Here is an 11,628-nt window from a genome sequence, read left to right as displayed (position 1 = left end):
GATAGAGTTATGGAGAGTTATGGGGTGACATGACTCCCCTAGTATGTCTTAAATCACCCATAACTCTTTGTTGTCTCCCCTACTTCCTGAAACCAATAGTCCGTTAGAACTCTATCGTAATAACATATCCAATGCATTATCCCATTTGAGTTTATAACTACGTTTTAAAGGTAAATATAATTATCAATCCCACAGGGATCTTAAAATAATTTAAGGATACATGATAATTATCTAAGCATACCTGATGCGGTTGTAATTTACCCATAGTTTTTTATAGTTTTTTTCCTTCTTTAAGGCTAATTTTATATGTCGCTACAGTTCATCTTGACTTTGGAATTGGTTATTGGAAGTCAACTTACGATTTGATCAAAAGTCGACTTTCAAGACTCCATCAATTTGCTGTATTGACAATTTTTTTTTATTTTAATAGTATAATGAAAGAATTTGTAGTTAAATCTAGGGTAAATTAAACCTACACAGACTGATATATGATAAAATAACTTTAAGGTTTTTGTAGTACTGCTAATTATAATTATCCCTGAAACATTATTAGAGACTCTAATAGAATAATGTATTGGAATAGTTATTTTGTTAGGGTTCTAACGATCTATTAATTTTAGGCAGTGGTGGAGACAATATAGAGTTAGAGGGTGACATATATAGTTCTCCTAATGTTTCTGAAATCCTTGATATTTTTATATAACATTTATAAAACTTCAAAGCATTATTTATGATGCCCATGCCGCCTGCTGGAAGTTTATTTCTTAAAAGAAAGAAATTATAAAACAACACCTGATCATTTTTCTTTTTTCTTTTTTTAATCTTTTGTTACAAGACTAGTCAATTTGAATATTTTTTTTATAGTATTTAATGTGTTTCCTAACAAATATGAGATCAAATGTATATATATAAATTGACATTGGAACTGGTAATCGCAAGTCAACTTGCAAGTTATGTGAACAATGGTCAACGATGAAGACTCCATCAATTTGCTGACATGGATTAAGGACGTGATAAATGATAAGGTTAGTAAAATGGTGTCGAAGCCTTTTTCAGACTGGGATTAGGTTACACTAATACTGTTTAAACAAAATTAAATAAATAAATAAAATAATAAGAGAGAGAGACGCGAACAGTAATACCGGTCGCGCCTCATGGAATGAAAGAAGGGGTTATTTGACAAAACTCCTTGATTTTGAATTTCCGTAGAGTGATAAATCTAAATTCAAATCCTATATTTCCCCTGGGCGCGCGGCGGAGAGAGCAGGAGCGGGAGCGGGAGCGGTGGGTGGAGACGTCGGCGACGGATGGAGTCGTGGTGCAAGTGGCGGCGGAGGGTTTGTGCAGTGCGGGTGTGGTTATGTCTGTGAAACCATATTTTCAACTAATTGAATTTGAGTTTCTTATTTCTTGTAAGAGATATTGTTTGATTTGGATTAAGATGGCAGATCTAGATTTTTTCAAAGATGGTAGGTGAGTATGGCTGCGGCGACTGCGACTAGGGTTTGGCAGCTGCTGCAACTAGGATTTTCGATAAGACCTTAGGAGCCCAACTTTCTATAATTTAATGAGACCTTCATTACCCAAGCCCAGCTTTGATGCATGCTGCAACTAGGTTTGGCAGCTGCGCTCTAGTATATTTTTAATTTCGATAACATGGCAAACCGTACCATGGTTCCAGTATTGAAAGTAAGTTAATTAACTATAGACCAAATGTTAAGCATAAAAGCATTAAAAATTGAAGTTTTAAATTTACTCATCAATACTTTGTTGTAAGATAAATTTAGACGAAACTCGAGAATCCTGATAAAATCATCAGACAACATATTACGATAATCATTTAAATTTTTCATTACATATATTCAACAAATAAGAAATCAAATGAAACAACAAATCGTCATCACGTTTTATTTCTTGTAACCACACAACGGTACTGAAAAAAGAAAAAAGAAAAAACCCTTAAACGATATTGCAGTGTGAAATAAAACAACATGAAATTTTACATCAAAAGAAAAATAAATAATCATAAATAAAGAAGATCAAATAAGTCCCCATGCGGCTATTCTGCCTTTTGCATTGAAAAAAGCCTCAATAGCAGCGGCGTTGACCGCATCAGCAGCTTCCGAGATCCGTACCACGTCACTACTGCTGCCGCCGCCGCTCTGTTGCTTCACTGCCGAAGTCACACAGTCCAGATGGGTCCCGAAATCGCACTTACGACAATAGTACACCCACGCCATCTCGTCTATCAGGCTCATACAAACATCGCACGTGAAAGTCACCTCCCTATTCGCCGCTGCCCGCGACGAGTAGTACAGAGTTAGCGTGTGCTTGTGGCCCGGAGACACCATCTTCTCCGGCCTTTGGGCGCAGTTTATGTGCAGATCGTTCGAGCACGTGGTGCATGTGTAGACGAACGCCTTGCCCTCCTTCATGCACGCATCGCACGTGAACCCCTCGCCGTACGGCGGTGCCGTCAGCAAGGTAAGCGGGTGCTCGGGGTGGGACTTGTGGCGGAGCTTGAGGGGCGCGTCGAAGCACGTTTTGTGCAGGTTGAAATTGCACTGGGACTCGGTGCAGCAGTAGGCGGCGCCGTTCAATTCTATCTCACAAGCGGAGCAGACTTTGGCGTTCTTCTTTTTGATCTCCATGCCCTTGAGCCCGTGTGGGTGGCTGAAATGCTTGATCAAGTTCGGTGTCGGTTTCGGTGGCGGCGGATTACCGGCGGGATTTGCCGGAGGAACGTAATTGTACGAGGGGCCAATATTTGGTTGGGGGTAAGCAGGAATTGAATTATTGTTCTGATTGGGTGGATCTTTTGGAATTGGAAATGGTGGTGTAATGTGATTAGGAGTGGTGAAATTGGGATAAGGGTGGTTTGGATTCGGGGAATAACCAGTGTTTTGAGGAGGATAAGTTGGATAAGCATTAGATTGGATTGGACGAGGAGGATTATTATTCTGCGCAGGATAAGGATTAGGAACAACGGAAGGTAATAAATTTGGATTAGGATTAGGAATAGTAATATTAAGGGCACAATGAACATGAATATCAAATTCACATTCGGAACAACTGTAGGAGAATCCATCTCCATCAAGACTGCACGAATTGCAGGAAAAAGAACCGGAGGGGTAAGTAGGAGAAGGCATCAAAGTAAGAGGATGAAGGGGGTGATAAGGGTGCTTAAGAGACCGTTCGGAACGAAAACAGTGTTCGTGGAGGAAGTAATTGCACTGCCAGCAAACGTAGACATCGCCTGAGCCGGCAGATTTGCAGCCGGAGCAATGAAATTCATATCCTTGAATAGCCTGGTGGTAAACCAGGCCGTGATTGTGGCTGAAATGCATGAACTCCATTTCTACTCCTCTCATGGTTTTTCGGGTTCAAGATGAATGTGTTTTGTTGGGGATCAAAATTTTATTTATACTAGTTGAAATTTTGTTTTTTAATTATTATTATTCTTTTGTCAAACAATGTTAAGCAAATTGGATATAAAGTATGTGAATGCCAACTAGTTACGAGATTAATTCTTCACAAGCTGGGAGTTGAATCACTCATCTCTATAGGCTATGTCATTAGCATTGACTTTAGAAATTATTTTTATTCAATCCTAATCCACTATTCAACCAACAAACGAATTATATCCAACACCGATAAGGACGAGAATTAAGTTAATAAGTATTGTGAATACGAGATCCAAGACCCAGGGACAAGGATGGTGGTGGTCGGGAGTTTATCGGCGGCGAGAGGATTGCGCGGGTGATGTGGCGTAAGAGAGTGAGAAAAAGACGTGAGACGAAGATGAAGATCATAATTGAGAAATAAAAATCAAATTTGTGGAAATATCAGCGTTACGTACGTGAAACGTGAGATAATTAAAGAACAGATTAAGAGTATTTAAATCTTAATTACATGTCCAGTTACAAATAAAGCGTACACTTGTAAAACTTATTTTTTTCTATTAGTTAAATGCGATTTGAATTTTGCTAGATCTAAATATTTTTTTGGGCCTACCGTAACAACCGTTTCTAATAACGGGGTTTGACAAATTTATTTATATATATATATATATATGTATGTATGTATAACAGAAGTCAGCATTGGAATCAGTAATATGAAGTCAGCATCTAGGGGGATAATTACACTTTTCGTCCCTATACTTTGCCACTTACACGATTTTCGTCCTTAAACAAGATGAAGTTACAATTTTCGTCCCTAAACATGTCACTTTTACGCTGTTTCTGTCCCTCCGTCCATTTGTCCAGTTAGTATGGACGGAAAATCGCACGTGCGCCGCATGTGACACACAAAAGCACCCCCTCCCCCTCATAATGTTCAGATTTTCAGAATAATTTCATAAATATCCAAATTCTCAGCAAAATCCTCAGCCCAATTTTTCGAAATCTCTCAATTCCTCATGAATTCATCATTGAAAGCACAATTAGAAAGTGGACAATTCATATTTTGAAGCTTCTTCAGCGTAGGTAGCTAATTTCAGCACTTGCAGTCGCGGATTCGAAGTACATTTCATTCTCTCTTTATTTATCCTATATTTTAATTTGGAATAAAAAGTTAAGAATTTGTTGTTTTATATTGGAGAATGGAGCCTAAAGGATGAGTCAAAACAGTGATTCTAGCTATAATTCAAGATCTGCTGCTAGAAGTCAATTGTTTTATTGTAAATGTGGAGATGAGATGCCCTTGTTGACCTCATGAACTCCTAGTAATCTTGGAAGAAGATTTCGTGCCTTGTCCAAACTATGAGGTAATTTGTTTATATATATATATATATATATATATATATATATATATATATATATATATATATATATATATATATATATATATATATATATATATTATTGGTGACACACAATAATTGTGTTTCTTTTGGAACAGAGAGTAAAATATCCTGGTGTATTTAAATGGCATGATCCTGAAATGTGTGCTTTATCAAAGAATATTATCCCTAGATTGATAAGAAGAATTTACTGTTTGAAGGATGAATTGGCTAGCTATAAGGAAACAGGAGATATTATGGAAAATGAAGAAGATATGATGGCAAAGCAAGAAGATACGATGGCAAAGGAAAAGAAGTCCTATGAAAGAAAAATAAAAAAAAAATGGAGAATCTAATTGTCCAGTACAACAATAGAATGAAGATCTTGAAAGTTATTTTGATTGTCTTAGGTTATTTAATTGTCATTGTATTGATCAAAATTAGTGGTTAGAATTTTCAGTGGTTAGTTTAGTGAATAAGATGTTGTTTGTGGTTCCAGTGTTGTTTTTTTGTTCAATCTAATGCAAGTTTGAGTAGAAAAAATTAAGGATTTGGAAAATGGAGCATTTGGATTTCAAGAGAGAATTAGGGCAAGTTGTGTCTACCTGTAATGTGTGATCTGGACGTTATGAGGGGGAGGGAGGAGGTGATTTTGTGTGTCACGTGTGTTGCACGTGCGATTTTCCGTCCATACTAACTGGACAAATGGACGGAGGGACAGAAACAACGTAAAAGTGACATGTTTAGGGACGCAAATTGTAACTTCATCTTGTTTAAGGACGAAAATCGTGTAAGTGGCAAAGTATAGGGACAAAAAGTGTAATTATCCCGCATCTAGGTGATTTGATCAATTCATTTCAACGACCAGTTAAAGTCCACTACTGTCACAATATGAGGATCTGCAAATAGCAAAAAGTAAACATGTGTAATCTCAAACTAGCATAAATTCTTCTGTAAAATTCCGTTAAAGGTAAATCCCCATAACGCGAGATCGTGAGGCTCACTCGTCATTTGTGCGGCTGTTATTGTTATTTTTTATGTGAAATAACGCAATTGCCTATATGCTATATGCGATATATGATTCCCTCTATTCTCTTCTCTCTCATCTCCCTGTCATTTTCTTCACTTGAAACATGTGAAAATCAATCGGCAAAAAAACTGCATATTTACACTACTCCGAATTCTGGTCGCTTCTCTTGTTCGATTTATTTCCACCGGAGTGGTTGGTAACTGCGGCATCGCTATCACCACCCATGAGATTGAGAAGGAAAATTCCTAAATTCCAGCTTTTCGATTTGAAATTGCGAGAGGAGATCTCTATGGGGCCATTTATTCAATTTTCGTCCCTAAACAAGATGATGTTACAATTTACGTCCCTAAACATGCCACTTTAATGTTGTTTCGGTCCCTCCGTCTATTATCCAGTTAGTATAGACGGAAAATAACATGTGCACCACACATGACACATAAAAGCCACCCCCCATTCATGTACATGTACGATTTTAAGAGGAATTTCGTAAATACCCAAATTTCTCTTCAAAGTCCTAATCCCCAATTTCTGAAATCTCTAAATTTCTTACGAATCAACCATTGAAATCTCTTCGGCAAAACTTGAAAGCACAATTAGAAAGTGCACAATTAAAATTTAAAAGTTTGTTCGACCAAAATAACTAATTTCAACACCCGAGGCCACGGATTAAAAGTAAGTTTCGTTCTCTTTATCTATCCTAAATTTTCAATTTCAGCTACAATAAAAACTACTTTACCCGAGGAAAATATTCGTCACCAAAGGCCTGTATTTCGTACTTTCTAATTGACTTCCGCACTTTCTAATCGTGCTTTCAAGTTTTGCTTAAGAGATTCAATGGTGAATTTGTAAGGAATTTAGAAATTTCAAAAATGAAGAATTAGGGTTTTGAAGAGAAATTTGGGTACTTATGAAATTCATCTTAAAATCCTACATTTACATGAATGGAGAGTGTCATGTGTGGGGGCGGACCCAAGGCTTCTGTTGGGGGGCACCCGCCCCTGCAGAAAAATTTTTTTTTACCTTTTTTAATTTATTTTTTTAATATTTTGGCTTATTTATGTATTAATTTATACACTTTAGCCCCCCCCAAAGTTAAAATTTTATACCATTTAACCCCAAAACCTTTTTTTCGCCCCCCTACCCAAAACCCCCTGGGTCCGCCCCTGGTGGTGCACATGCTATTTTCCGTCCATACTAACTGGACAATTGGACGGGGGGAGAAAAACAACATAAAAGGGACATATTTAGGGACGTAAATTGTAACATCATCTTATTTAGGGACGGAAATTGAATAACTAGCAAATTATAAGGACAAAAAGCATAATTATCCCCACAGAGATCTCTTCTCGCAATTTCAATTTTTCCGAAGCATACTCTCACTTATTTTAATTTTTGCGGTTGACTTAGATGAAATGACAAAATTACCAAATTAAAAAAAAATGAAAAACAAAATCCCAAAAAACAACAAATAAAGAGCATGGAGATTGGACGGATCATGGGTATGGGTACGTGTATGGAAATGAAGAAGCTCTCCAGCACACTCACCACCCTTCGAACTGTGCTTGAAGAGGCTGAAATGAAGCAAATCGAAAGCAAGCACATTCAAAATTAGGATGACTATGTATTTGCTTATCATGAAACCGAAAGCATAGCGTGCGAAGTTTCAGTTGTGCGAAATGACTATGGATAGGCCAATCGAGGGATTATGGGGTATTTAAGTATTCCTGAAGAAAAAAGAATTGGGTTTATTTGAAGAAGATAGCGTTTCTGCAAGTGCTAAGGACTGAATTGAAAACTTTTAATTTGGGGTGTTCCGTTCGAAAGAAACACGATCCCAAGTCTTCTTCGCAGAGGTTATGTGCCCTGCAAGAGAGGAAGCCGGACTGACGCCGGAGTAAGCACTCCGACGGTCAAGTTAATAGTAGTTCACGTGTAACTTCAAAGGTTTTCTTTTAGACATGCGTATCTTTTTTAAATGGGGGCAACTATTTTGAATACTAATTTTTGCTTAGTTGAATACTACCTAGTTGAAAACCACAATTGAGTACATATTTATAAGTTTTTTCTTACTTTAAAACCAAAATAAAAAGAAAATTACAAAAACACCCTTTCATACAAAATATCAATTATATCAAATTTTATTAGAAATTACCTATTCAAAAACCAAATAAAAAAAAAGAAAAAAAACCCTTTGTTGTAAAAAAAAGAAAACCTCCACCATTTCTTCTCCTCTCCAACCCTGACCGCCGCCGCCGCCGCCGACGCCGCCGCCGCCGCCGACGCCGCCGCCGCCGCCGAACGCCACCGTACGTGCTCGTAACTGCCGCGACAACCCAATTAAACCCTATCTTTTTCATCTTCTTAAATCCTCCAAAACATCTCCAAATTCAAAAAATCAAAACCTCACAAAACTTATAAAATGGAGTTATAAGACAATAATATGGTAGTATATGTGGAAAGAGAAGCCATTAAGGTAAGTATCGATGTCTTTTTTGAGCTTCGAAGTCGATTTTGAAGTTTTTTTTTTTGAAACCCGTCGGCAATTTTCGACACATACAGGTCGATTTTTGGTCAATTTTCGACACCAACGTGTCGAAAAAGAAAAAAAAAAAAAAAAAAAAAAAAAAAAAAAAAAAAAAAAAAAAAACCAAATTTCGACACCTTCCTGTCGAAATTTGGACAATTTTCGACAGGTAGGTGTCGAAAAACACTATTGGTAAAAAAAAAAAATAATAAAAAAAAAATTTTTTTTTTTTTTTTTTTTTTTTTACCAACAGTATTTTTTCGACACATACCTGTCGAAATTTGGACAATTTTCGACAGGTAGGTGTCGAAATTTGGTTTTTTTTTTTTTTTTTTTTTTTTTTTTTTTCTTTTTCGACACGTTGGTGTCGAAAATTGACCAAAAAATCGACCTGTATGTGTCGAAAATTGCCGACGGGTTTCAAAAAAAAAAAACTTCAAAATCGACTTCGAAGCTCAAAAAAGACATCGATACTTACCTTAATGTGTTCTCCTTTCATATATACTACCATATTATTGTCTTATAACTCAATTTTATACGTTTTGTGAGGTTTTAATTTCTTTAGTTTTGATATTTTTTAGAAGGGTTTGTTGTGAGATTTTTTAGAAGGGTTTGTTGTGAGGAAGATTTTTTAGAAGGGTTTTTGGGGAGGGAGAAGAAGGAGGTGGAGAAGGAGGGAAATGGTTTTTTGAGTTTTTGATTATTTGGTATTTAAGAAAGAAAAATAGTATTTGTAATATTTTTTTAGTTTTAATTTCATTAAGGGTATTAAAGTAATTTACAATTAATTATTTATTTTTTATTTTTTTGGTATTCAAGTAAGCAAAAGTTGGGATTTGAAATAGTGATCCCCTTTTTAAATATGTAAAAAACTTTGCTTTTTGAGCGGGCATATGCCTCCTTTTATAGTGCTCGGCTGGCCCATTCCCCCAAGGCCCTAAATCCCGGCCGAGCGGTCATGCGGTGTACTTAACCTGCATGAAAACGGGCGGCCCGGATCATGATGACCTCTCTGGTGACCATACTCAAGCGTATCAGGCAGTCCTCTCTCCGACTTTTCCAGTTTTCCGGCCGAACCTAGTCATTCGGGCATTAAATGCCACGGTTAGAGTATTTAATGCGCCACTGGGTACTGTCAGTGCATTTATGTTTTTCTTCCCGCGCTTGCTCGGTCCCTTCGCCTTTAGTGGGTTTTCCGAGCGGCGCTAGTCCCCTCGGGACCGCACTCTCCTTTTTTGTCGTTTTATCACGGAGTGGGCGTATGTTTTAAGGGCTGAGTTTTTCCTTCTTGGGCCACCCTCATTTAGCCAAACTACTCTTTTCATGTTCGGGCCTTCATTAATGGGCCTTCTGTTTTGGGCTTTTTGGTCCGGTAATTGGTCCGGATCATGGGGTGAATCTATAATTTCTGAAATTTTTAATTAAAAGGATATTTTTTCTTTACCGAGCCGAAAATAAACACCCAGACGCAATATCTACGTGTGTAGTACACGATAAACTTTCAAGGTCCTCATTTTAATTTCTTTAAGTACATCTAATTATTACTTTATCTGAATATATATAATGAACTTCTCAAGAAACCAAATCAATAAATCAAAACACAAAGCTTTCAAATTTTCCCACAACAAATATAAGAACACAAATACCAACAAACCCGACAAACATGCACGCATTCTTCCACAAGGTCAATAACACAACACCAACAAAGCAAACCAATTTCGGCAACAAAAAACAATTTTTTTTTTTAAATAGAAACATATAAATCAAATGCTCAAACAATCAATCTTTCGTCAAACGAAATGATCGTCAATCCATCGACCGGTACACACGGAACTTCACCCAATCCTTCCCATAGCATTCATCGAAGCTGCCGAATTCATCATCTGCAGCGTATACATGTTCTGCCTTCTCCGACTCAACTCCTGTTCCCTCAGCATCTGTAGAGCATAAGCTTCTTCTTCCTCACTCTCCTGCTTCTGCTTCATGAACGAATCCAACTGACTCTTCAACGTCTTTATCTCCGACACTTTCTGTTTAAAAAAAATCGACGCGTACCGATCGCGGTCGTTATTCGGATCGGCATGGAGAAAAGCAGCACAGTTTGCATGGACGTTGAATTCGCAAAGCGTGCAGTTGTACGTGAATCCGTTGCATGGCTCGCTGCATGCATCACACACAGCGCCTTGGCAGTACGGCGGGTAGAGAAGGCCTACTGTGTGCTTCGGGTGAGAGTCGACGAAGTAGGCGGATTGCGGGTGGTCGAAGCAGAATTTGTGGAGGTAGAAATTGCAGGCTGAGCAACCGTAGCATGTGCCGCCGGATAAGGGTAACTTACAGCCGAAACATGGTAGGTTTTTGTTGTGGCTCACCGTAGTCGATACGTCGTGTAATTGATGAGGGTGGCTAAAATGCTGCATCTTTTTTTCTTGGTTTGATCTTTGTGTGTGTGTGTGTGTGTGTGTGATTTTTCTCTATGTGGTTTTGTGTGGAAGCAGGCTTGCTATTTATAGAGGTTACCAAAATTTAATAGTAATATATATATATATATATATATATATATATATATATATATATATATATATATATATATATATATATATATATATATATATATATATATATATATATATATATCAATCAAGCTATGTATTTCATTAGTTATTTATTTTATTTCTATGTTGAATTGATCTTGACATATTTATCATCAAAATGAAGGTCAACTTCTTGATATTTCGTGCTGATGCTATCCTTCTAAAGAATCTTGAAAGATGTTTAATCTATTATTTTATTTATTAAGTTTTACAATTAAATATAGGGCAATTACAGCCACCCTTGAGGTATGGCTAAATTACGAGAAAAAAAATCCCTTTTGTTTGGGTAATTACAGTCATCCCATTATTTTAAATATTTTTACATAAAATTTATGTAATTCGATTATATACCGAAGCAAATCGTATATTCACTTCGGTAAACGGTACGAAATATTGGCGCACCGAAATTTCGCTGCGGTTTTATCGAATTAACATCTCTAAATTTACCTTTGGAGGGTCTTTTCGTAAGATAATACATAGTTGAGGGGCGTGGCTGTAATTACCCAAATAATGGGGGGTTTTTTCGTAATTTGACCATAACTCAGGGGAATGACAGTAATTTGTCCTTAAATATATGCAAAAAAAAAAATGGCTTTTATACAACCTACACCTAATGAAATACACCATATGGTTTTAAACAGTAGATCTACACATATTTACACATTCTCCCATGTGCAATGTGTGTTTAGTGGGTGGTTATTTA

At 37.0% G+C, this 11,628-nt stretch overlaps 2 protein-coding genes across 2 annotated transcripts; both read right to left on the bottom strand.

Moving 5' to 3' along the window:
* Positions 1–1,882: 1,882 nt before the first annotated feature.
* LOC105969426 (uncharacterized) lies at positions 1,883–3,416 on the bottom strand. The gene has a single exon (XM_012994180.2). It carries the CDS (start codon positions 3,369–3,371, stop codon positions 2,040–2,042), a length of 1,332 nt encoding a protein of 443 aa, XP_012849634.2. The 5' UTR covers positions 3,372–3,416; the 3' UTR covers positions 1,883–2,039.
* Positions 3,417–9,923: 6,507 nt separating this feature from the next.
* LOC105969425 (protein VACUOLELESS GAMETOPHYTES) lies at positions 9,924–10,798 on the bottom strand. Its single transcript, XM_012994179.2, has one exon. It carries the CDS (start codon positions 10,749–10,751, stop codon positions 10,170–10,172), a length of 582 nt encoding a protein of 193 aa, XP_012849633.2. The 5' UTR covers positions 10,752–10,798; the 3' UTR covers positions 9,924–10,169.
* Between the last annotated feature and the right edge of the window lie 830 nt (positions 10,799–11,628).

Source organism: Erythranthe guttata, chromosome 2, assembly GCF_056151865.1.
Source record: "Erythranthe guttata isolate IM_541 chromosome 2, IM_541, whole genome shotgun sequence".
Classification (NCBI taxonomy): Eukaryota; Viridiplantae; Streptophyta; class Magnoliopsida; order Lamiales; family Phrymaceae; genus Erythranthe; species Erythranthe guttata.
The sequence above is the reverse complement of the archived record's forward strand: the minus strand, read 5'-3'. Positions and strand labels throughout refer to the sequence as shown.